Source organism: Carcharhinus amblyrhynchos, chromosome 18 (genome assembly GCF_965287045.1).
Source record: "Carcharhinus amblyrhynchos chromosome 18, sCarAmb.v2.hapA, whole genome shotgun sequence".
NCBI lineage: Eukaryota > Metazoa > Chordata > Chondrichthyes > Carcharhiniformes > Carcharhinidae > Carcharhinus > Carcharhinus amblyrhynchos.
The window spans coordinates 20,399,500-20,424,840 of NC_137341.1; the positions used below are offsets into that span (position 1 = coordinate 20,399,500).

Below are 25,341 nucleotides of genomic sequence, written 5' to 3' on the forward strand. Positions count from 1 at the left end.
ATCTCTGCTTAGCAATATTTCAGTAAGTTAGCGTACTTTAAAATTTTGATTAGGTAGTTCTTATGAGCAAAACGAGTAAAAACCAACTCAAATTAACTTAGGGACAAATTAAGAGGGGCAGCCCCCCCAAAAAGGAAAAAGATAAGCTTAGGAAGACCAAGAAGCTTAAAGCTTCTTACCCAGCACAAAACATCAGCACTAAGGTTGACAAATCCTTAGACACCCATTTTGCATTTTAAAAAACATTTAATATCTACAACGTGTATGACCATTAAACTACACTACCCTAAGCCCACATTTAGATCAGTTATCTATTGATCATATAAATACAGCAAGTCATCATTTGGTATTACTTAAAAGATTTTAATGTTTCAATTTTGGGGAAAGGAAAAGAATGATACTTATAACAAGTCTGCATGCTGATTTGTAGTCCTAATCAAAACCACTTGGGAAGTTGGTGTTTTTTTTGAGCAATCAACCAAAACAAATCATCACAATTGGTACAGCCATTTTGCTTTAGGCTCTTTGGATCTGCTCATTAGGTTATATCCAGTCAAATCAAGCAAACACATGGGTCACCCAACAAAACATTTTGCATCAAGATTGGGAGTAAACAAATCAAACCTGAGATAAGCACTTAGCTTCAGTTTCTAAAATGACATTCTCTTTCATTTGCCATAAAGCTGACATTACCAGAAGGATAAAATCAAAACAACAAAAGGAATGCATTGGACAAGCTGGAGTCCCAGGCTAGCTACATGGACCCCCACCAACTGCGGCAAGGTCTGCAAGACATAATAGGCTCGACAAATGAAAGCATGTAAAATTGCTGGCACCAATACACCCCTGCCTGATGAGCTCAGTGCATTCTACGCCTGTTTTGAGCAAGAAGTTAGCGAATGCACGCCCTCCAACCTGGAAGCTTCAGATGAACTTGGATCCAAGATCACCACTGCAGACGTCAGAGCAGCCTTCTGAAAGGTCAACCCATTGGCCTGGAAGAGGTACCCGACCAGCACTCAGATCCTGCATGGACCAACTGGTGGGGATATTTGCCTCTCTGTACAACAATCTGAGGGTCCCTATCTGCTTCAAGACCCCCACCATCACCCTGGTACCAAAGAAAAGCCAGGCCGCGCGCCTTAACAACTATCGTCCGGCGGCTCTGACATCCATCATTCTGAAGTGCTTTGAAAGGTTAGTGATGGCACGAATCAATTCTGACCTCCCAGACTGCCTGCATCCACTACAGTTTGTCTACTGCCACAACAGGTCCACAGCAGACGACATCTCCCTGACCCTGCACTCAACCCTGGAACACTCAGATAACAAAGACACCTATGAATCGACTGCAGCTCAGCCTTCAACACGATTATTCCTACGAAACTCACCTCCAAATTCATTGGCCTGGGGCTCAGCTCCTCCCTCTACAACTGGATCCTGAAATTCCTAACCCTCAGACCGCAATCAGTAAAGATAAGCAACAACACATCCTCCACGATCATCCTCAACACTGGTGCTCCACAAGCTGTGTCTTTAGCCCCTTACTAAATTCCTTATGCACCTATTACTGTGTTGCCAAATTCCCCTCCAACTTGATTTTCAAGTTTGCTGATGACACCACTGTAATGGGTCAGATCTCAAACAATGACAAGACAGAACACAAGAATGAGGTAGAGAATCAAGTGTGATGACAACACTCTCTCCCTCAACATCAACAAAACAAAGGAGACAGACATTGACTTCAGGAAGCGTAGTGGAGGATATGCCTCTGTCTACATTAATGGAGACAAAGTAGAAATGGTCGAGAACTTCAAGTTTTTAGGTGTCCGGATCACCAACAACCTGTCCTGGTCCCTGCCATATCGACACTATAGTTAAGATAGCCCACCAATGCCTCTATTTTCTCAGAAGACTAAGGAAATTTGACATGTCCACGACAACTCATACCAACCTTTACAGATGCACCATGGAAAGCATTCTTTCTACTTGCATCACAAGTTGGTATGGTTCCTGCTCTGTTCAAGATCGTAAGAAACTACAAAGTGTTGTGAATGAAGCCCAGTCCACCACTCAAACTGGCCTCCCACCCATTGCTGTCTACGCTTCCACTACCTCAGAAAAGCAACCAGTATAATCACGTACCACAGACACATTCTCTTCCACCCTCTTCCATTGGAAAAAAGATACAAAAGTCTGAGATCATCTATCAACCGACTCAAAAACAGTTTCTTCCCTGCTGCCATCAGATTTTTGAATGGACCTTAATTAAGTTATTCATTCTCTACATCCTAACTATTAGTGTAACACTACATTCTAAACTCTCTCCTTCCCTACGTACAGTATCCTTTGTCTGTATCGCGCATAATTTTCACCGTATACTAATACATGTGACAATAATAAATAAAATCAAAAACGGTTCAAGCTGGTGTCAGTCGCAAGCAGTTACAAACAGGACCAAAGCGGTTAGGGCAATCTCTGACAGCTCCTAAAATTGCAACGCGCAAGTAGGTGAACACGTCCATTTGTAAAATTTAGTGGGGGGGGGGGGGGAATCCTTGGGCCGAACAGCTTTCCAATGACATTGCAAAAATGTAAACAAACACTTTTTTGGGGGCGGAACTTCCACCCTTACACCATGCATCACCCTGAAAAAAAATTTCACACAAAACACTCTTCATTAAAAAAAGACTTAAGTGATCGTGATTTTTAAAAAAGATAAAAACTAAATCAAAGAAGAAGACCCTGAAGGAGATTAAACGTCAAGACGTTGACACGGCACCCCCGTGAGACCGATCTAAAAACAACGAAAAAAATGCTGACGGGACTTGAGGAATAAAGTGTGCGGTGATAAAGCGTGGTAGAGTATTTTGTGTTATGGGGGGCCGAAATGTGAAGCACTCACCTATACACTGTCCCACTGGAGTGCTGTACGGATTCCCGATGAAGAACTCCATCTTGACTCTTCCTCCACAAACATCCAATGGATGCAGGTGACGTCAGCCTCGCCTCAACCTACTTTGATAGCAAGAGCATGTCCCGCCTCTCCCTTCCCGTTGATTGGCTGAAATCCCGTGCACCGTGACGCCCGCCCTCCATTCCGTCCAGCCATTGGTTGATTGTTATGTCAATCAATCCTTTTAATCACGTTTGTGCGTCGTTATCTTTCGGATAATTATTTTGCCCATCTCCTCGCCCTTAAACTTATATTTATAGATTTGCGTCTTTTTCCCTAAAAAAATCCGTTAACACATGACGCTAAGTAGTTATTAATTAAACGAAATATCCAATGATGATGTTATTCTTTGCCAGGGAGAGAGAGGAGGCCAAAGGCACGTGATGTTTATCCTAGCAACAGAACGAAGCCTGACCAAGCCAGCTTGCTGCAGAATGAATGCACTATAGATGGTTAATTCCATACAGATAAAAACCTACAACAACAGCGAAGGCAAGTGTTAATTCTGCCTCCAATAGATTGGAAATGTCAGATTGATTACCTTTTCAACTTTCGGGTCCGGTGGTCGATGTTAGTCTCTCAGACATGTCGCCTCATACCAGACTCCTGAAGCAACTACTCTGCTGGGAACAGGAGACTCCCGGCAGAACAACGGGAATGCTGTAGGAATGTCCTCAAAACACCCCCTGAGGAGTATGGTGACTAACTCTGGAGGGAAATATGGGATACTTCGCCAGGGGACTGGGGTGGGAAGGTTGCTGATTGTACCTGAGGAATGTGGGGTGCTGAAGACAGTAAATATTGCGAGGAGGAGGCTGATCAGAGTTCTGAAGCACGATGTGGGGGTGCTGATGACAGCCTGGGGGAGTGGGCGACCTAGCTTGGTCGAGCTCCTTAGCCTTCTCTCTCCTTCCCCAGGAATTCATCGTTATTGGTTGGATTTCCTGCTGATTTAATTAATAATTGCTTACTATCTGTGTGGGGCTAAGAGAATGGCGTACCCAGATTACCCATCTCCCCACTCCCCTCCCAGACCCTCCACTCTCAGGCCCCTCTTCTTACAGAAACTATTCCCCCCCCTCCCCTATTATCCCTTCAACTCCCTCCCCACAATGATTACCTTACAACTCCCTTTCCCTCAGGTCTACCGGTCACCTTCCTAGCCAGTGATAGACCAAACTGTGGTCTGAGACGGCCACATTGCAGCTGTCTCTGTACTCAGTTTTGGATCTTTTACAAATCCAAGTTCTCTTTCAGTTTTACAAGTTGTTCTATCACTCTAGTCTTAATTAGAATCTGAGTTGGTTGACTGACTGGTCTATAATTCCCTAGTTCCTCTCTTAATAAACTTTCTTAAATAGCAGAGTGACATACACAATTTTTCAATCTGAAGAAATTGCAAATTGTGAAAACTTTGGAAAATTACGCTTAGGGTGCTTGCAATGTTCTCATCTGCTTTTAGAAATCAGGCATGGAAACCATCTGGCCCTTAGGTCTGTCAGTCTTTAGTGCCATTTTCTTCATTGCAGTGGTTTTGCTTGCAATTAATTTTGGTGACCCCCTGATTCAGTATTAAATTCCTTGGTTGTCCAGTATGTTGAACTTTTGCCTGACTGAGTACTGATGCAAGGTAATTATTCAACCAGCAGAACCAAATTTTCATTGACAAAAATAACTATTATCCATTTTCAAGGGACTCACAATACCTTTTTTCTTATACATTTGTAAAATATTTTTCCTTTATTTTGATTTTTTTGCAAGTATACTTACTTTTCATTGCTCTTAATAACTGTTTTGTTACCACATGCTGTTCTTTGTACCTTTACACATTTTTTTATCTATTCATGGAAAGTGAGCATCACTGGCAAAGTCAGTATTAACTGCCTGGCTCAAATTGCCTTCAGAAAATGGTGGTTAGCCTCTGCAGCTCACATGGTGTCGGCCCACCTACAGTGAGTGATGTTAGGCTGGGAGTTCAAGGATTTTGACCTCCGCAACAGTGAAGCAGCAGTGATATTCTTTCAAATCAGAATGGTGTGTAACTTGGATGGGAGTTCTGATGCATCTGTAGGTTTGGAAGGAGCCTGCAGTGCATGAAGATGGTATATATTGTTGCTACTGTGCATAGGTGTAGGAGGAAGTGAATATTTAAGATGGTAGGGAGATGGGGTTGTGGAGATAAGGCAGGAAAATGGAGTTGAGGATTATTATATCAGATCAGTCATGCTTTAATTGAATGACGGAGCAAACTCGTTTGGCCGAATGGCCTACTTATGCTCTGATGTCTTATGGGTGCTAATAAAACAGGCTGCTTGGAGCTGGATGGCGTTGAGTTTCATCATTCTTGGCAGAGTTGAACTCGTCCAGGCAAGTGGACAGTATTCCATCACATTCTTGATTAGTACCATTTAGATGGTGGACAAGCTTTGGTGATTCAGGGTATGCGTTACTCGCTGCAGAATTTCCAACCTCCAACCTTTTTTTGTAGCCACAGAATTTATATATCTGCTTCAGTTCTGTTTCTGGTCAAGGGTAACATCCACTGCCAACACTAATCCCTTCCCCCACCAAGAACATTGATGGTGGGAGATTCCATGATGGTAATGCAATTGAATATCAAGGGGAGATGGTTAGATTCTCTTGTCTTGTTGGTCATTGCCTGGCATTTCTGTGGCACACTTGTTCATGTTGGTCCAAGACCAAATGTTGTCCAGGTGTTGCTGCATGCAGGCATGGACTACTCTGGCATCTGAGGAATTGTGAATAGTACTAAACATAGTGAAATAATCAAATATCCTCACTTCTCATCTTGTGTTGGAGGGTAGGTCATTGAAGAAGCAGAAGAGAATAATTGGGCCTCGCACTACTCTGAGGAGTTCCTACCGTAATATCCTGGGACTGAGATGATTGGTTTCCAATATGACAATCATTTTCCTCTGTGCTCGATTGACTCCAATCAGTGGAGAGTTTTCCCCCGATTCCCATTTGGAATCACAGAATCAGAAAATCCTCACAGTACAGAAGGAGGCCATTTGGCCCATCAAGTCTGCACCAATACTTCAACAGAGCATCCCACCCCAGCCCTATACCTGTAACCCCACATACTTATTCCCCCTTTACTTCAATTCTGCTGGAGTTCCTTGATGCCTTGAGAGTGATTCTTGGAAAGTGACTGTCAAAGCCAGCCACTCTCACCTCACCTCTGGAATTCAACCCTTTTGTCCGTGTTTAAACCAGGTCTGTAATGAGATCTGGAGCTATGTGACCTTGGTGGAAACAACTGAGCAGGTTATTTGCTGAGTAAGTGCTACTAGACACCTTGCATTGCTTTGATGATTGAAAGTAAATGGCTTGTTAGGCCATTTCAGAGGGCAATTGAGAGTCAGCCACTTTCTTGTGGTTCTGGAGTTGCATGTAGGCCAGATTGGATAAGGACGGCAGATTTCCTTCCCTAACGGGCATTAGTGAACCAGATGTTTTTTCTGACAATTGACAATGGTTTCATTGTCATCAGTAGATTCTCAATTCCAGACTTTGTTATTGAATTGAAATTTCACCATCTGCCATGGCAGGATTTGAATCCAGGTCCCCAGAACATGAGCTGAGTTTCTGGATTAATAGTCTTGTGATAATACCATTCGGCCATCACCTCCTCTGGATGGAAATACCTGAGCAATGGTTCACATGGTCGCATAGGTGCCATTATTTCAGATATCTTTCTCCAGTATCTGTGCTTGTTTTTGTATTTTGTATGCATTTTTCTTTTAGTTTTGTGCTGTCTCTTATCTCTTCAGACATAATGGATAGTTTTTGGCAAGTAGAATGCTTGCTCCTTAGGAGTACAAATTGATTCTATATGCATTGAATTTTTTTTATCCCACTGATCTTCTGTAATTTTACCCATTAATGGATTTGTCCACTTTATTGTGCACAGTTTTTGTTTCATCACATTGAGGTTAACCTCATCAAAACCTGGAATCTTTGTAGCTGTTTTGTGTTTCTCCCATACAAATGTTACATCACATTAATTCATATTTTGATATTTAAATGTTCATGTACCTTTTTAAGCTATGAACTAAATCTTCTTCAATCTTAAACCTAACACAGAAAGCTTCCTTGTTGGCTCCAGAACATATTGTTGCAGAAACGTAAGCACAGTAAGAATTCTCACAATACCAGGTTTCAACAGGTCCAACCAAGTCCAGCAGGTTTATTTGGTAGCACAAGGCACAAGCTTTCAGAGTGCTGGTCCTTCATCAGGTGAGTGGGAGTTCTGTTCACAAATAGGGCATATAAAGACTCAAACTCAATTTACAAAATAATGGTTGGAAAGCGACATGTAATCTTTACAGGTAATCAAGTTTTAAACGTACAGACAATGTGAGTGGAGAGAGAGTTAAGCACAGGTTAAAGAGATGTGTATTGTCTCCAGGCAGGCAGTTAGTGAGACTTTGCAAGCCCAGGCAAGTCGTGGGGATTACAGATAGCATGACATGAACTCAAGATCTCATTTGAGGCCGTCCTCGTGTGCGGAACTTGGCTATCAGTTTCTGCTCAGCGATTCTGCGTTATTGTGTGTCATGAAGGCCGCCTTGGAGAACACTTATCAGAGGCTGAATGCCCGTGACTGCTGAAGTGTTCCCCAACAGGAAGAGAACACTCTTGCCTGGTATTGTTGAGTGGTGTTCATTCATCCATTGTCATAGAGTCTGCATGATTTCCCCAATGTACATGCCTCAGGACATCCTTTTCTGCAGCGTATCAGAAAGACAACGTTGGCTGAGTTGTAAGAGTATGTACTGCATACCTGGTGGATGGTGTTCTCACATGAGGTGATGGCATCCATGTCGATGAGGTTGCTCTTGCAGAGGTTGCTGTGGCAAATTGTTGGTGTTGTGGTCACTGTTCTCCTGAGGCTGGGTAGTTCGCTGCAGAGAATAGTCTGTTTGAGGTTGTGTGTTGTTTGAAGCCAAAAAGTGGGGGTGTGAGGATGGTCTTGGCAAGATGTTCGTCTTCATTGATGACATGTTGAAGGCTCCAGAGAAGATTTCGTGGTTTCTCCTCTTAGGGGAAGTATTGGATGACAAAGGATACTCTGTCCGCTGTGTCCCATGTTTGTCTTCTGAGGAGGTCGGTGCGGTTTTTCGCTGTGGTGAAACTGTCGATCGATGAGTTGAGCGCCAAATCCTGTTCTTATGAGGGCATCTTTCAACATCTGGAGGTTTCTGTTGCGATCTCCTCAGCTGAGTAGATCCTGTGTATACGGAGGGCTTGTCCGTAGGGTTTGGCTTCTTTAGTATGTTTAGGGTGTAAGCTGGAGAAGTGAAGCATCGTGAGGTTATCTGTGGGCTTGCATACAGTGAAGTGCTGAGGTGACTATCCTTGATGGAGATGCATGTGTCCAAGAATGCAACCTCAAATAGACCACTGTTTGCAGCAAACTACCCAGCCTTCAGGAGAACAATGACCATGATACCACACAAACCTGCCATAGCAACCTCTGCACAATGTGCCAGATCATCAACACAGATGCCATCACGTGAGAACACCATCCATCAGGTATACGGTACATACTCTTGCAACTCAACCAACGTTGTCTACCTGATACGGTGCAGGAGAGGATGCCCCGAGGCATGATACATTGGGGAGACCATGCAGATGCTACGACAACGGATGAATGAACATCGCTCGACAATCACCGTACAAGAGTGTTCTCTACCTGTTGGGGAACACTTCAGCAATCATGGGCATTCAGCCTCTGATCTTCGGATAAGCATTCTCCAAGACAACCTTCATGACACACGACAATGCAGAATCGCTGAGCAGAAACTGATAGCCAAGTTCTGCACGCATGAGGACAGCCTCAACCGGGATCTTGGGTTCATGTCATACTACATGTAATCGCCATGACTTCCTTGGGCTTGCAAAACCTCACTAATTGTCCTGGCTGGAGACAATACACATATCTTTAACCTGTGCTTAATCCTCTCTCCAGTCACACTGTCTGTACCTTTAAGACTTGATTACCTGTAAAAACTTACCTGTAAAGACCATTATTTTGTAAATTAAATTTGTCTCTTTATTTGCCCTGCTTGTGAACAGACCTCCCACTCACCTGATGAAGGAGCAGCGCTCTGAAAGCTAGTGGCTTATGCTACCAAATAAACCTGTTGGACTTTAACCTGGTGTTGTGAGACTTATTACTGTGCTTACCCTAGTCCAACACCGGTATCTCCACATCACAGAAGAGTAATCCAGACAAACTCAGAAGTTAATTATCTTTCTGACATGTGCTTGTCCACTTGCCTTAATCTATGTGAAAGTTAAGATCTTCTATTAAAATCATTCAGCCTTTACGACATCCATGACTGATATTTACCAATCATGGCTGCTACCAGGGAATTGATCCACAATTCTAGTCGTTTTTCTGTTTTTTAATTCTACCCATAAATTGTTCACAGCCTGTTATACCCTCTCTTATCATTACAGTGATTTAATCCTTAATAACTAATACTCCTCCACCATCCCCTCCACCACAATTTTTCCTACCTTTTCTATGACCGAAGAACCTGGTATATAGCCATCCTAACTGTTTTGCAGCTATATCACTATATTGGCTACCAACCTTCCAAATTGTTTTTGTGCTTGAAATTTATTCGATTTGTTCCTTATATTACATTCTTCTGTATAAAGAAGACTTATTTGGACCATAAAGTCTTGCCTGTCCTTCTGCTCTAATGTTCCACTGATGTATTTTTATTAATTTCTCTCTCCTGGCATAATTATTTTACATTATTCATTTTTCCTTTTACTTGTAATACCTAAAGCATAATTTCTGACTGTTACTCCACATTCTTTGCTTTAATTTGATTTGGAACAATCATTTATTTTATCTTTTCCATTTGAGTTCTCTCTTCCCAATTTAGTAGTTTAAAGTCTTTGTGGTTGCCTTATTTCTCCTTTCCTCTTGGACTATTGTTCCAGCTCAATTCAGGTGGAGCTTGTCCTGATAATAAAGTTCCTTCCTGTCCAAGTGCTCAGTCCTGATGCCAGTGCCCAATGAAATGAAATCCCTCTTCCCAACACCACTTGTTTACATTTAACCATGTGTATACTTCTATTATCCACTTATTCCTATACCAATATGAGTGTGTTTCAGGTAATAACCCAGAAATACAAATGTATATTCAAGTACTTTTTAAATGTTATAAGGATTTAGGCTTTCTGATTTCACCAACCTTCTTTCAAGCACTGAGTTCCAGACCTCCACCAGTCTCTGGTCTTGCTCAACCCTCAATCTCTTCCTCTGAATCTATTCCTCCCCCAATTATGGGCATCTCAACTAAAGGGCTAGGGTTTTCTTATCCACTCCATCTCCTCCCTCCTAATTTTAATTATTTCAGTTAGGTCTCGCCTCATTCCATTTGTCTGAAGCATATATTTATGGATACAATGTACAAAGTAATAACATTTATGATCTCATCTAAACTCTTCAATGTACTAATATTATTACCTCATTCTGATCTACATTTGATATTGATCATATTGTCAAGAATCTTGCTTCAAAAGTTGATTGCTCCATTGTTTGTTTTATTTCTTGAATTCTTCCAGTAGTGTCAAAAGAACAGAAAATGTTGGAAATACTCAGCAGATCAGATCGAGTTTGCGGAGACAGAAATCCCAGATCAGTTGCTATCTGACTAGCTGAATATTTTCAGCACTTTCTGTTTTTATTTCAAATTGTTAGCATCTGCAGTATTTTGCACTTGTTTCAGTGCTACAATATGTGATGCAGTTATCAACCAGTAAATACTTACTAAAATTCAATAGCAAGGCCTCAACAAAGGACACATTGTTCTACTGTCTAACCAAGATAACTCAGGGAATTGAAACAGACAAATCTGATGTATGTTTTTAGTAATATATAAAAACTTCAAGTAGCATTTGAAGCTCTTTGTAATGTATGTTTGTTTGTTCATTTGTTTTCAAAATAAATCTCAACTCCACCCACAAGCAAGTGGAGAGGGAAACCGCTGCAAAGGGCGTTGTGCAATCATCTACTGAAAGGTGTGTGAGAGTAGCTGACAACAACATACCTTTTCATTTTGTCTCTTTACAGTAAGAAATTAGTTTGTTCTATGCAACAACCACTGAGAGTTGCAGCAGCGCTAATCACTTGCAGTCTGTTCATTGTAATGTTAAACAAAAAAAATATTTATTCTGATGGTATCTTAAAAACGTTTTTTTCTTTTTAAGTGAATACAATTATTCAAAATGAGCCAGCTGTATAAAACAATTGAGCCCAGTGTCATTGATGATGAAATGCTTGAAGAGGCAGTAAAGAAACAGGGACCATCAGGAAGGGCTGGACAGATAGCCCAGTTGGAAGGAATTGCTTTCAAAGATGTACACAGTCTTCAGCTTGATTACCGAAGTATGTTTTAGATCTGCACTGTCATTCTTGATCTTGATAAACACAATGTTGATAGGTTAAGGTATAATCACTGAAAGATGTATTGATAAGCAGTCCACAGTTGACTGCTTGAGAATATAATGTATTCCTCTGTACTTAAGCAATCTGGTTCATGTATGTGATTGGTAAGAATAACATATCTAATAAGGTATATTTAATGTAAAAGAAAAGTCCCAGAGAGAAAGTCTGAGGGAGAAGGAACGTAGTTAGAGAGTTAGAGGCAGTGACTGAAAGCTTGATGTAAGAAATGGGTTTTGGGGGGGGCATCTCTGGTAGTAGGGCCAACATAGCTAAGCAGTGAGAAGAAGGCAGGCCAGTGATGAAGGACTTGGGACATTGGTGGGAACTTGAAAAGTTTGCAAGGCCATGATGAATTGTGAAAACTGAAATAAGTTTAGAACAATTGGATATTTGAAATAAAAATAGCAATCTAGGAACTCAAAAGTAGTGATCTCAGGAATACTACCGGTGACATGTGCCAGTCAGAATAGAAATAACAGGATATATTGGATAAATACATGGTTGAAGGGATAGTTTGAGGGGGACGGTTTCTGATTCCTGGGGAATTGGGATTGGTTTTGGAGAGGTGGGAACAGTACAAAGTGGAGTTTGCTAGAGTGGTTGGCTAAGGTTTAAACTAAAATGGCAGGGGCATGGGAATGTATGCAAGAAGTCAGAGGAGGGAGAATCAAAAACAAGGAAAAAAATACAGAAACGGAAATAAAAATGTGATAGGCAGAGAAATCAAGGGTCTGAATTAAAGGGAAAAATCAAGGGAACAGGGCAAGTAATGCTAAAAAGACAAGCCTTAAGGCTTTTATGCCTTAAGCCATGGAGCATTTGCAATAAAGTGAATTAATTTATCATGTAAATGGGTATGATATAGTTTGGATTACAGAAACATGACTGCAAGGCAATCATAGATGAGAATTGAGCATCTGGGTTATTGAGTACTTAGGACAGACGAAAAGGAAACAGTGGTGGAGTTGCATTGCTGATTAAAAAAGAAATTAACGCAATCGTGAGGAAAGATATTAGCCCCGCTGATGTGGAATCTATGGGTGGAGCTGAGAGGTAATAAGGGGCGATTATATTTGGACCCCAAAAACTGTCCTGTTGATATTGGGAATGGCATTAAATATGAAATTAGAATTGCATGCAATAAAGGAACATCTGTGATTATAGGTGACTTTTTAATCTGCATATAGATTGGGCAAATCAAATTAGGTACAATACTGTGGAGGAGCAATTTCTGGAGTGTATACAGGTTTTCTGGATCAATATATTGAAGAACCAACTGGAGAACAGGCAATCCTAGACTTGGTATTGTTTAATGAGGAAGGAATAATTGGCAATCTAGTTATGAGACCCCTTGGGATGAGTGACCATAATGTGAAAGAAATTTTCATCAAGATGTAGAGTGACAGAGTTGATTCTGAAAAGAGTCCTGAATTTTAATAAAGGTGCGAGTTGGCTCTGATGGTTTCGGAAATGTTACTTAGGGCTAACGGTGGATAGACAATGGCAACTGTTCAAAGAGCATGTGGGTGATCTGCAATACTTGGTTATTTCTGTCTGGTGCAAAAGTTAAACAAGAAAGATGGCCAAACAATGGCTTGCAAGGGAAATTAGAGATAGTATTAGATCCAAGGAAGAGGCATACAAATTGGCCAGAAAAAACAACAGATCTCAGAATTGGGAGCAGTTTAGAATTCAGCCAAGGAGGACCAAGGGATTGATTAAGAAGGGGAAAATAGAGTATAAGAGTAAGACTGTGGGTAATATAAAAGCTGTCTGTAAAAGTTTCTATAGAGATGTGAAGAGAAAAAGATTGGTGAAGACAAATGTAGGTCCCTTAGTCAAAAGCAGGGGAATGTATCATGGGGAACAAAAAAATGACTGACCAATTAAATAGATACTTTGTTCCTGCCTTCACAAAGGAGGACACAAATAACATATCAGAAATGTTGGTGAACCCAAAGTTTAGAGAGGGAGGAACTGAAAGAAATCTGTAATAGTAGAGAAATGGTGTTGGGGAATTTGATGTCATTGAAGATTGATAAATCCCCAGGGCCCAATAAGCTACAGGCCAGAGTACTTAAAGAAGTGGTCCAAGAAATAGTGGATACATTGGTGGTCACCTTCCAAGATTCTATAGATGCTGTAACAGTTCCTACAGATTGGAGGGTAGCTAATGTAACCCCATTATTTAAAAAGGGAGGCAGAGAGAAAACAGGGAATTATAGACCAATCAACCCAACACCATTAGTGGGGAACATTCTTGAGTCCATTATCAAAGATTTTATAACAGAGCACTTGGTAAACAGTGGTAGAATTAGACAGAGACAACATGGATTTTTGAAATGGAAATTGTGTTTGACAAATTCACTGACATTCTTCGAGGGTGTAACTAGTAGACTTGATGAGGGCAGCCAATGGATATGGTTAATTTGGACTTTCAGAAGGCTTTTGACAAAGTCCCACATGAAAGATTGCCATGTAAAATCAAAGCGAATGGGATTGGGAGTAGTGTATCGAGATGGATAGAAAACTGAGTGGCAGACAGGAAACAAAGAGTAAGAATAATTTTCCAAATGGCAAGCAGTGACAACTGAGCTGCCTCGGGGATCAATGTTAAGACCCAATAAGTGTAGATAAATCTGAAGTTATTTACTTCGTTAGCAAAAACAAGAAGATAATTTATAGCCATATGGATAATAATCTAAGAGAGGGGAATGTGCAATGGGACTTGGGTGTCCTGAAGGTAAACATGGAGGTGCAGCAAACAGTACAGAAGACAAATGGTATGTTAGCCTTCATAGCAAGAGAATTCGGGTACAAGAACAAGGACATTTTGCTGCAATTATACATGGCCTTGGTAAGACCACAACTGGAATATTGTGTGCAGTTTTGGCAAAAGATGCTTGTGCTATAGATGGGGTGCAGAGAAGGTTTACCAGACTTATTCCCAGGATGGCAGGACTGACGTATGAGGAGAGATTGATATATTTGCTTGTGGCGGAGAGAGGGGAGAGAGAGACCTCAGAACATTATAAAATTCTAACAGGATTAGACAGGATAAATTTAAAAAGAATATTCCCGACGGTGGGGGGAGTCCAGAACTAGGGGTCATAGTTTGAGGATCAGGGCATGAACCTTTTAGGATGGGGTTCATCCAGAGAGTGGTAAGCCTGTGGAATTTGCTACCACAGAAAGTAGTTGAGACCAAAACATAATGGGCAGGATTTTATGGCCTCGTTCAGGTGAGACTGGAAATTTCTGCCCGAGGTCAACAGAGATTTCTGTTATTGGATCTTTGCACTGATTCCATGGTGGGCGAGGTGGTAAAATTACGGCCAGTATGTTTTCAAGAAAGAGTTAGATATAGCTCTTGAGGAAAACAGGATCAAAAGCTATGGAGGGAAGACAGAAACAGGCTATTGGGTTTGGATGATCATCCTTGATCGTAATGAATGTTGGAGCAGTCTTGAAGGGCTGAATGGCCTATTTCTGCTCATATTTTCCATATTTTTAATCAGAAATTACCTTGAAATGAAGTCTTACTCTCAAAGAAAACATTTGCATGGATGTTCATTTTATCATTGTGACTTTTGTTGTTCCGAAATCTCTGATCTTCCTGATACAGATATATTGAAGATTGACAATCTATGGCGGTTCAAAACACTGACCAAACTCCAGTTAGACAATAATGTAATTGAAAAAATTGAGGGACTGGACATGCTGATCAACCTGGTGTGGCTGGGTAAGTACTGAAGAAATAAGTACATTACACATCTTAGCCTTTTAATTCAGCTATGTTTTAACTATTTAAAAAATATATTCAGCCCAGACATGACAGATCAGATGTGATCTAATTAAAAGGCAGAATAGTTTGTGGCACTGAATGGCCTCCCACCTGTTCCTATGAGTCAGGAGCAAGAGAACCCATTCCACTGATGTGTTCATGCTGGACATTGTCCTCCAGAGTGAGAAGCCAAACAAATGCTCAGGTTCATGCACAAAGTCCTCTTGGGTATGAAGGACCCTTAAAGCAAATCACAAAACTATGTTTTCTGAGAGAAAAAGAGGAAATTTAGAAGAAATAGACCACTTTTTAATTCACCTTTCTTTATTAGTCTGATTCTTGGGTGTTTTTGCTTTCTGATGGTAAAAGAGCAAGCAGTTGCAAACTCGAAGGTCAAAAACAATCCTGCTGCTTAACAATGTGCAGATCTGCAACTGTCTAAACCCACAAACAATGAATAGCTGGACGAAGAAGTAGAAAGCTGACACTGGAACTGTACACAAAGGAGAGAAAAGGAATCTTTTGGGAAAAAAATCAGCTTACTTTTTCTTCTTTTAGATTTGTCCTTTAATAACATCGAGATAATTGAAGGCCTGGATAAACTAGTTAAGCTGGAAGACCTCAGTCTGTTCAGTAACAGAATTGCCAATTTTGAAAACATGGATACATTAGTAAACCTGCAAATCTTCTCTATTGGGAAAAATCACATCAGTAAGCTGGAAAGTGTAAGCAATTTGATTTAAGTGGAGATCATCCTTCCCTTCCACCATCCGCAGTATTCTTTATTGTCAATGTCTTCCCTTGAATTTTTAGTGCTTAAATATCTGTGCAGTTATCCATATTACAATAATTTTGTTCTTTGTAGATTATCTACCTAAGGAGATTTAAGAAGCTGCGCACAGTGAACCTGGCTGGCAATCCTATCTGTGAAGATGAGCGCTATAGTATGTACATTCCTGCCTACCTGCCTAACCTGATGTACTTGGACTTCAGGTTGATAGATAAGACGACAGTAAGTGTTTAATAGCAATGGACCAGATATGGAACTGATATTGTGCTTATATAAATGCTTATTTATATGCTTCTTGATTACAGTTGAAGACATAATGCACATTTGGTACCCAACTTGTGTAAGATCAGTGAATTATTCACAAACAACCAATTATAGCTAAATAACCCCAATGTTTTATTTAATGCAGTGTTATGAAACGCTTCAGGTAAATGACTCCCTCCATGAACCCCAATCGTTTTGTACCACTAAGCTAAACAAACTTTTGAATTCCTCTAGTTTTAAAAAATTCCACTTCAACCATTTAATGAATATTTTAAGCACCCAAGTATTGCTAATGCCCATTTCTCAGGTTTCTTTGTGTTGAGGGCATGTTGTAAATTGTTCGATGGTGTTGATTAAGTTCAGTGTAAAGAAGTCTTAGCAGTCATACGTGAATTAACTGCATATCTTTTTGACTCTTGGTATTTACAAATGGATAGTTGAGAGTATGATCTAAGGAACTGTCTCCATGTTGCTGGTACACGCAGCTCTGTTCAGTGCCACATTGATTCATAAGTTTGTGTCTTGTGTTCTCATGCACTGTGTGGGTAGTATTACACCCTGTCCCACATAATCCCGCTATATGCCAGACCTTTATATTACATTCCCCCCACTCAGTTTCTATCAAATGTATTTTAAGCAATCATAGTTTGCCTTATTGTTTTACATTATTGTTACTATCATACATTTACATTATATCATTACTACTCCATTTCTCTCCTTCAAATCCTTGAATTCAATGGTTCAGGTGGCTTGGAGGTTTTCTAACCCTTCCAACATCCTGTTTGCACTCCTGTCAGAGAAGCTCTGTCACTGCTGATCCTGTAGGTTTGGAGGTCATTCTGACATTTGGGTATATTTTCATCTTTTCTTTCGTTCTTGAGTTGAACCATACTTGGTTAGTTTGGTATTGCGCTGGTCAGTGGTTGCGATCCTAACTCATTTCCTGCAGGATGGGTGAATATCCACAATTGTGGATCGTGGTCATGTCCTCCATGGCAGAGGATGAGCATTCCTGTGACTAGATTGAAGTTTAATGGTACGCTCACCTCTGCACTTTGCTGGGCAGCTGCTACAAGGTTCCAGCATCTTTTTGTGGCTTTGGTATGCTGCCTGGGAGTTGCAGCATATGTTTGATGGTTGTAGCGTTATCCTATTATGCCATCTTCAGAGCCAGAGATTGATGGTCATCAGGCTGCTGATCACTTTCTTTTACACCCTCCACTGGATGCATTGTGGTTTCCTAATGTGTAGCTGGCTGGTGTGACCATTGAAGGTTTTCTGGCACCTATAACGAGAAAAGACAATTATAAACCATAGAGAGAGAGAGAAGTCCATTCACAGCAGATGTTTCATCGGACAATTATTTTGTTTGAGTGGTCAGAAACTCGCAATTCTGTTTAGTTAACAATAGTGATTCTGGACAGCAAGCATCAACAGCTGATTTGAGGAGATACAAGGCTGAGCAGGCATCCCTACTCAGGGGAGAAGGAGACTGTTACAAATGATGTACATAAGCTTGAAAATCTGTTTTCCATCATATCTTCATGGTTCCAGGATCATCCCAATGATTGGAAGTTGGATTCCTCTGGGCCTAGGAAGTAGTGTACCTGTTTGAAACCTGAGGTATTTGAGCCAGATTCTTTCTCTGACAGGACTGGTATGCTGTCTGCTGTATCTAATTTAAAATTTGCTAAATGGCCATTGACTGAAATGCCTGTGTTCTGAAATGAGAAACCAAGATCTTTGACCTCACCCAAGAAGCCGACTCTGAACTCTGAAGCTGAATCTCCAAAGGAGATTCAGTGAAGTCTTTTGCTGCTGTAAGGAATTTTGAATTTCTACCTTCAGCTTCCTAACTCTTCTCACTTTCTCCTGGCAATTTTTTTTTTCTGAGCCTCTGCTTCTGGAGCTTTTTTCCAGTCAGAATGTTTCTTTGCATTTTGCCTCTGTCTTCCTGTATTTTGGTTTGCTCCTGTATTTTAGTGGGGTTTTGGGTGTTTTTCTGAAAGCTGCCACCATATTGTGAAATGTTGGTTACAGTAGCTGTGAAGTATTTTCTTCTTCTTTCATGGGATGTGGGTATGGCTGGCAGGGCTGCATTTGCTGTCCATCCCTAATTTCCCCTTAAACTGAATGGCTTACTAGGCCTTTACAAAGGCCAGTTCAGAGTCAACTACATTGCTTTGGGTTTAGAGTTACTTGTAGGCTAGACCAGGTAAGTTCTGGCACTGTTTCTTCCTTAAAGGCCATTGATGAATCAGTTGGGCTTTTACAACAACCAACAATTATTTCATGATTATCATTAGACTTTTAATTCCTGATTTTGTTTGTGCTGATCATATGTACTCTTACAACTATTTACATATATACAGAGAAGGGTACAAGCTAGGGGCTGAGTCCGTGCTGCTGGTACACATGGCTCTGTCCAGCACCACACAGAATTCTTGGTGCGGTCATGCATTCTCTTAGATTACTGTGTAGCTGGTACTGTATTCAGTAGCACATTAACCCTATATGTGCTGCACCCTTAGCTTTCAAGAAATATTTAGAGCTCTGAATTTTCACCCTTTTTTTTTTCCCCTGACCACCTCCTCTCCTAACTACATTGACTTCTTGCTGAGGTATGATTTTAACAATGGTAGCCATTCTCCAATATTATACTCTAGTGGCTATTCTACATATTGTTAGGATCATTGTAGCAACTGAAAACTTTTAAAAAGAGATATGAATTTCCCAGTGACCTTAATAGTGTCACACATGATTTCACATTTTTAAAAAAACTTTTACTGTAACAAACAAATTAAAATCAACACTGACCAACATTAATTAGTTGGCAACCAGTACATTAAACTACAGGAAAAGGCGTTCCTTATTAACATCTTAACACAACCAAAAACCTGCACCATGTTTTCTTTATAATCCTTGTTTCTTTGATTAGGGGCTCCACCTTGACCAGCACTTCAATCATAAAAACAGTCCTTTTCCTCTGGCTGCATAGCAGCATTTGCTCTGTCTTCCCCAAATTAGATTTGATTTATTATATTCACGTGTACTATGATGCAGTGAAAAGTATTCTTTCTTGCATGCTATACAGACAAGGCACGCCGTTCATAGAGAAGGAAACGAAAGACTGCATAGTATAGTGTTACAGTCGTAACTAAGATATAGAGAAAGGTTAACTTAGTGCAAAGTAGGTCCATCCAAAAGTCTGATGACAACAGAAAGAAGCTGTTTTTGAGTAGGTTGGTACATGACCTCAGACTTTTGTATCTTTTCCTGACAGAAGAAGATGGACGAGGATATGTCCAGGGTGCATGGGGTCTTTGATTATGCTGATTGCTTTTCTGAGGCACTGGGAAGTGTAGACAGAGTTAATGGATGGGAGGCTGGTTTGGGTGATGAACTGGGCATCATTCACGGCCTTTTGTAGTTTCTTGCAGTCTTGGGCAGAGCCAGAGCCGAAAAGTCGCTGAAAGTCTCTGAGGCCGGATGTAACATGGCCAGTGCTTCTTTCTTTGTGTCCTGGTGTTGAAGTTTCCATCTTACTTTGAATACATTTCAGTTTGAGTTTCTGGCTGCATTACAGGCGGGTCCCATGGGTTTGTCTCATGGCAGATGCAGTTGGAGATTTCTTGGGCATGTCTCCAATTATTCTATTTCATATTGAATTAAAGGAGACAGTTTAAATGGCCAGCGTTCATAACAATATGTGAGCCTAAATCCTAAGTGTTTATCAGCCATTTAGGTGTAGAAGCTATTTCAGGCAAGCCCAACCTGCAGGCTATATGTAATAAATATAAATACTTTCTTTACATTCAAATACTTTCCTAACATGAAGATTTAGGGGCCACCAAGCACAAATTATTTTTAAGAAGAGAACAAAATCTCCCCAATGCCTCAGTGGTTAAGTCCGTAAATAAATGAACCACATGGAACCAAAATGGCTCACGTTCCATCCTTGGACTATGTCGAATTAGCTGATCTCAGCAATAGCACTGATGGAATATTCTGGTTGGCCTCAGTACCTTTAGTTAAGGAAGAATGAAATAGACCTGAGTGCTAGTTGTTGATTGCTCTCTAACAATCCCAGGGTTGGGAATTGTCAAGAAAAAACAAAAATGGGATTGGTAGTGAGGCATTCTGTGATCAAATAGCTTGTATCATATGCATCATCGAATCCCTACGGTGCAGAAGGAGACCATTTGGCCCATCAAGTCTGCACCAACCACAATCCCACCCAGGCCCTATTCCCATAACCCCAATATTTGCTAATCCTCTGACACTAGGGTCAATTTAACATAGCCAATCAATCTAACCTGCACATCTTTGGACAATCAATGGTTAGGCTCAAATCGATGGCCACCATGTACCCATAACCCCACAAAGAACCCATTTCTATCAGCAATGAAAAGGAGAGGAAAAGTTAACAGCAACAGGAATACTGTTTTTGAAAGTCAGCCATACTGTATTCTTGACTTTAAGTAAGTAAATTATGCTTTCCATATACCATCACTATTACAGCAGGACAGAGAAGGGAAAAATAGAACATATTTTTGAAAGGATGTAGACTATTAGAGATGTACCATATTGTGCTCAGGGATCCTGGGGAATGTGGACAAACAGGTTAAAATCTGCCAGCCAGAATTCCAGACCTCATCCATGCCCCTGTGGAGTGGTGCAGGTACAGACTTAGCTCAACACAAAAGAGGAGAGAATGCCATCCTGTACGTTCCAAGTGTCAGCTGCTGTTCAGATGGCAGCATCATTGCCTCTGAGTCAGAAGGTTTTGAGTTCAAGCTCCACTCCAGAGACTTGAGCACAAAGTCTAGGCTGACACTCCAGCGAAGTGCGGAAGGAGTGTTGCACTGTCAGAGGTGCCGTTTTTTGAATGTGCTAACCCAAGGACCCATGTGCTCTCTTAAATGGATACCAAAGACCCAGACCGTTATTTCAAAAAGAGCAGAAAAGTTCTCCCCAACGTCTTAGCAACCATTTATCCCTTAACCAACATCACAAAAACAAATTATCTGGTCTTTATCATATTGCTGATTCTGAGATCTTGCTGTGCACAAACTGGTTGCCACATTCCCTGAATTATAACAGTGACTACACTTCAAAAACAACTTATTGACAATGAAGCATCTTAGGACATCCTGAGATCATGAAAAGTTCAACTTAAATTATTTTTAAAAAATTTTGAGACATCTGACTTCACAAAGCGTTGGGAGCAGTTATCTATCACATGTTTGATATTGATGGTAACCAACTCAGAGGTCAAAGAAATTAGAAGGGAAGAAAAAATAGTTTGCAAAAATCATGAATTGAGAATTTTTATTTGTTAAAGAAAGAAATGGCTTTGGAAATGCATTATAGCGCTGTTGCGAATTTGGTGTACCAAGAAGAGCAGACATTTAAAAACCTTGAGAAAATTAGGTTGCAAGAAGAAGAACTGGCTTTACACAAGGTAAGCAAACCTCTTGTATTATAAGTCAAGCACTGCAACCAGCAAATGATTTTCATTCAAATATTTTCTTAGCAGAGGTTTAGTTCCTTGTAATTGTTACTTTATTTTAGATTATTTATTGAATCAACTGATATTGTTCAAGAAGGCACAAAAATTAGCTTCAAAGGGAAAAATCAAATCAAATGCATTTTTCATGCCTAAGCCCTGTCCAGTGCCAGCTGCTAGAAAATACATGTATATGTGAGGATATTATGTGAGAACAAAGTCTGACACTATTGTGATGCCTCCCCACAGTTGAATAGTAAAGTTTTGATAGATGTATTTGACTGTGGAGAGCCATTTACTTAAACTAAGCATTGGTTATTAAGTTTCACTGGGACCACTTGGTTCCTGATCTCATAAATGTACAAAAGAGCTGAATTCCAGAGGCAATGTTGGAATGACTGCCCTTAACATCTAGACAGCATGTGATATCAATGAACCTGAGCAAAATTGGTAAATGAGAATCAGGGCTAAAACGCTTCACTGGTATAAGTCATATCAAACTCAAAGAAAGGTGGCTGTGGGTGTCTGAGGCCAGTCATCTCAACATTAGGACCTTGCCACAGGAGTCCCTAACCTTCAGAAGTGGGGTTGGTTGCTGATGATTGCAAATTGTGCAGTACCTTCCGCAACTCTTTAGTTATGTCAGTAGCCTGTGCCTGCATGCAGCAAGACCTGGATCACATGTAGGCTAGGGCTGATGTGGAAAGTAATGTGTTTGCCGCAACAGGGGAAAATCTGACCATCTCCCTTTGATCTACAATGACATTAACATAGCTGAATCCCTGACCGTCAGCATCCTGGGGATTGTCATTGCCAGATATATAACCGGATCAGCCTTATAAGTACTGCAGTAAAAGAGCAAGTCAGAGGTTAGGATTTGGGAGTGGGTAACTTGCCCTGCTGTCAAAACCTGTCACCTTTTACAAGACACAAGTCAGAGAATATTCTCAAATATCAGTTTTTGTAAAAACCTACCACAAAGGCTGGTCTTAGTTCTCAAATTTCATTGCTAGACACATCATTTTGTGAATCCAAAAAACCCTTCTCCCATTCCTCCACCTCAATTCAAATGGAGACAGGAGGGTGTGGAACATACAAGAATACTCTCCACTTGTCTGAATGAGTGCAACTCAAATTACACTCAAGAAGCTTGACAACATCCAGAACAAAGCAATCCACTTGATTGGCATCCTAAGCAGCACCTTAAACATTCACACTCCCTACCATCACACAGTGGCAGAAATGTGTACCATATTATCAGATGCCTTGCAGCAACTTGCCAAGCCTCCTTCTTCCAAACCTGCATCCTCCACCACCACAAGAACAAGGGCTGCAGGTGCTTGGGAATACCACCATCTGCAAGTTTCTCACACATCAATCTGAGTTGGAAATATATCACCCATTCCTTCACTTGGATAACTGCTGCACATTTTGGAGGTAGCACATCCATTTTCCAACCTGGGAAGATGAAGGTAGATTTATTACCAGGCATTATTGCATTCCCTGTGATCACAGAACATAGTAAAAAGTCTGACAACACCAGGTTTCAGTCCAACCAATTTATTTGATAGTAAATTCACTAGCTAGTGAATTTACTATCAAATAAATTGGTTGGACTGAAACCTGGTGTTGTCAGACTTTTTACTGTGTTTACCCCAGTCCAATGCTGGCATATCCACATCGTCACAGAACATTCCAAACATCATCAAGCGTTTAGAAATATAATGGAAAGATTGGAGACATGTTTAATTTTGCATTTGATCATTTATATTTTTCCCAACTAATGTCTAAAAATTCCTTAAGTATTTAAATAAGTGTTGTTGCTGACCGTAATCCTGCAAATTGGGGAAAAAAATAGATTATGATAAAAACAGAACAAGCTACAGAACATTTGCAGATTCTCCAATTCCATTGGAAATTCAAATTGTCAAGTCCACTAGACGTAACTCCCAATGCTCTTTCCTTACCTGCATACTCACTTGTCGCAAATTGAGTTGGGGTAGGGGGAATAGCGTCTTTGGGATTCCCCAAGATGTTACATCTAGCCACAAAATTTGAGAACTAAGACCACTCTCTGTGATAGGTTTAAAAAAACCTGGTATCTGAACCTGGTGGGTCTGCAATGCACCAGGGCACAACTGATTGACTAGTCAATGTTGTTCTCTATTGGAACCACGGAAGGGCAGACTTGTCAACATTTGCTGGGATTCCTTCCACACAGTTTCAGATAATCCTGTTACCAGACAAAGACTGTGTGTGGGTAGGTATCCTACCTGGGAAGTAGTGGGAAATTTGGCAGCATCTGTATTAGGTTAAAGCCCAGTAGTGCCCTCCCAGGTCATTAAATCTGCACTTTCTACTGACTTGTACAGAAACTTTGGTAGTAAAGGAGAGAACGTGTTTCACATCAGACAAACAGAAACTTTTGCCTGGATTCCTCAGCAGTTTGATTTGGACACTTTCGAAAAGAATGCATGTGTCAGCTCAGATAGTTACAAAGATTTCACTTGATTCGTGTGTAGATAAATGTGTGGCATGATTTGTTACTGACAAATAACATCTGTGGTTTGTTCCTAAGTTGGTTCCCTTAAGTTATTGTAACTTTTTAAGTTATTGTCATCATTCTTGAACAATATTTTGTTCTAACGTTTTGTTCTAAAATTTCAATATCCAACTTCTTTGTGAAAATTAAGGTGAAGTACATCATACTCTATTTTCTCCTTTCTAAATTCCATTTTGTGCCTTCCCTACACTGTTAAAAGTCAAAGGAAAAGAAAGTGGTGATAAGAATTGGAAGTAAAATTCAAGCGTAGAAAATGTTCCATAAAGAGATCCAATTACAAAACAGTTCAATAAACCTCCCACTTTGTATAAATGAATCATTTGGGTAGCTCATTAATCCCAAAGAATTAAATTGCGTTAATCTGAACAAAAACTTTAAATTTGGTGACAGAATTATGCACACAGGACATGCCAAGAGGTCCAGTGGTTTTGTGTTATTGCTCAGCTGAGGTAAGCATTTTTCACTGTATTAAAATTGCTCTACAAGTGAAGAACACTTAGATTGCTAATGCAAACATTTGTACAGTTCTGCAATTCTTTAATCATTCCATTGGAGTTTGAAGTTGTGCTCAGAATTGGACCACAGCATCTTGTGTGCTAGAGCATGTGTTTTTTTGATCTAATAACTTCTTTCTTTCTTTAAGGCCGCCTATGTAGAATATCTGAATGGACCTGGTCTGTTTAACACTATGTTTTCAGAAGATCCCGAAGCACCAAAGATTTCAATGTTACCTGGAGTGCCAGAATTTGTGGAAATATATCCCTTTACACGTATCATATGTGGATTAAGCACATTAATGCAGCACCATTGTTACCTCCAACCTTATTACATTTGCTCCATCTTAATTTAGTATTTACTTTACAAAGTCACACACCAGAACAATTTTGTGCTAGTGCTTAGTAAATCCCAAACCTTCAAAACAATTCCAGCCCAACCATGTCAACTTCCTAAGGGCATCACTGCACATTCCCTGATCAAGAC

At 40.4% G+C, this 25,341-nt stretch overlaps 2 protein-coding genes across 7 annotated transcripts in view; one reads left to right on the plus strand and one right to left on the minus strand.

The window, feature by feature from the left end:
* The window catches only part of tom1l2b (target of myb1 like 2 membrane trafficking protein b), a 79,970-nt gene extending 76,991 nt beyond the window's left edge, over positions 1 to 2,979 (minus strand). For all 6 annotated transcript variants that reach the window (XM_080206487.1, XM_080206486.1, XM_080206484.1 and 3 more), the window contains exon 1: positions 2,906 to 2,979. In XM_080206487.1, coding sequence (XP_080062613.1) covers positions 2,906 to 2,957 — 52 coding nt within the window. In that variant the 5' untranslated portion in view covers positions 2,958 to 2,979. The remainder of the gene's footprint in view (positions 1 to 2,905) is intronic.
* Positions 2,980 to 10,951: 7,972 nt separating this feature from the next.
* The window catches only part of drc3 (dynein regulatory complex subunit 3), a 40,544-nt gene continuing 26,154 nt past the window's right edge, over positions 10,952 to 25,341 (plus strand). Inside the window, exons 1-7 of the mRNA XM_080206489.1 lie at positions 10,952 to 11,023; positions 11,213 to 11,390; positions 15,076 to 15,192; positions 15,793 to 15,959; positions 16,100 to 16,246; positions 21,633 to 21,752; positions 25,004 to 25,116. Coding sequence (XP_080062615.1) covers positions 11,231 to 11,390; positions 15,076 to 15,192; positions 15,793 to 15,959; positions 16,100 to 16,246; positions 21,633 to 21,752; positions 25,004 to 25,116 — 824 coding nt within the window. The 5' untranslated portion in view covers positions 10,952 to 11,023; positions 11,213 to 11,230. The remainder of the gene's footprint in view (positions 11,024 to 11,212; positions 11,391 to 15,075; positions 15,193 to 15,792; positions 15,960 to 16,099; positions 16,247 to 21,632; positions 21,753 to 25,003; positions 25,117 to 25,341) is intronic.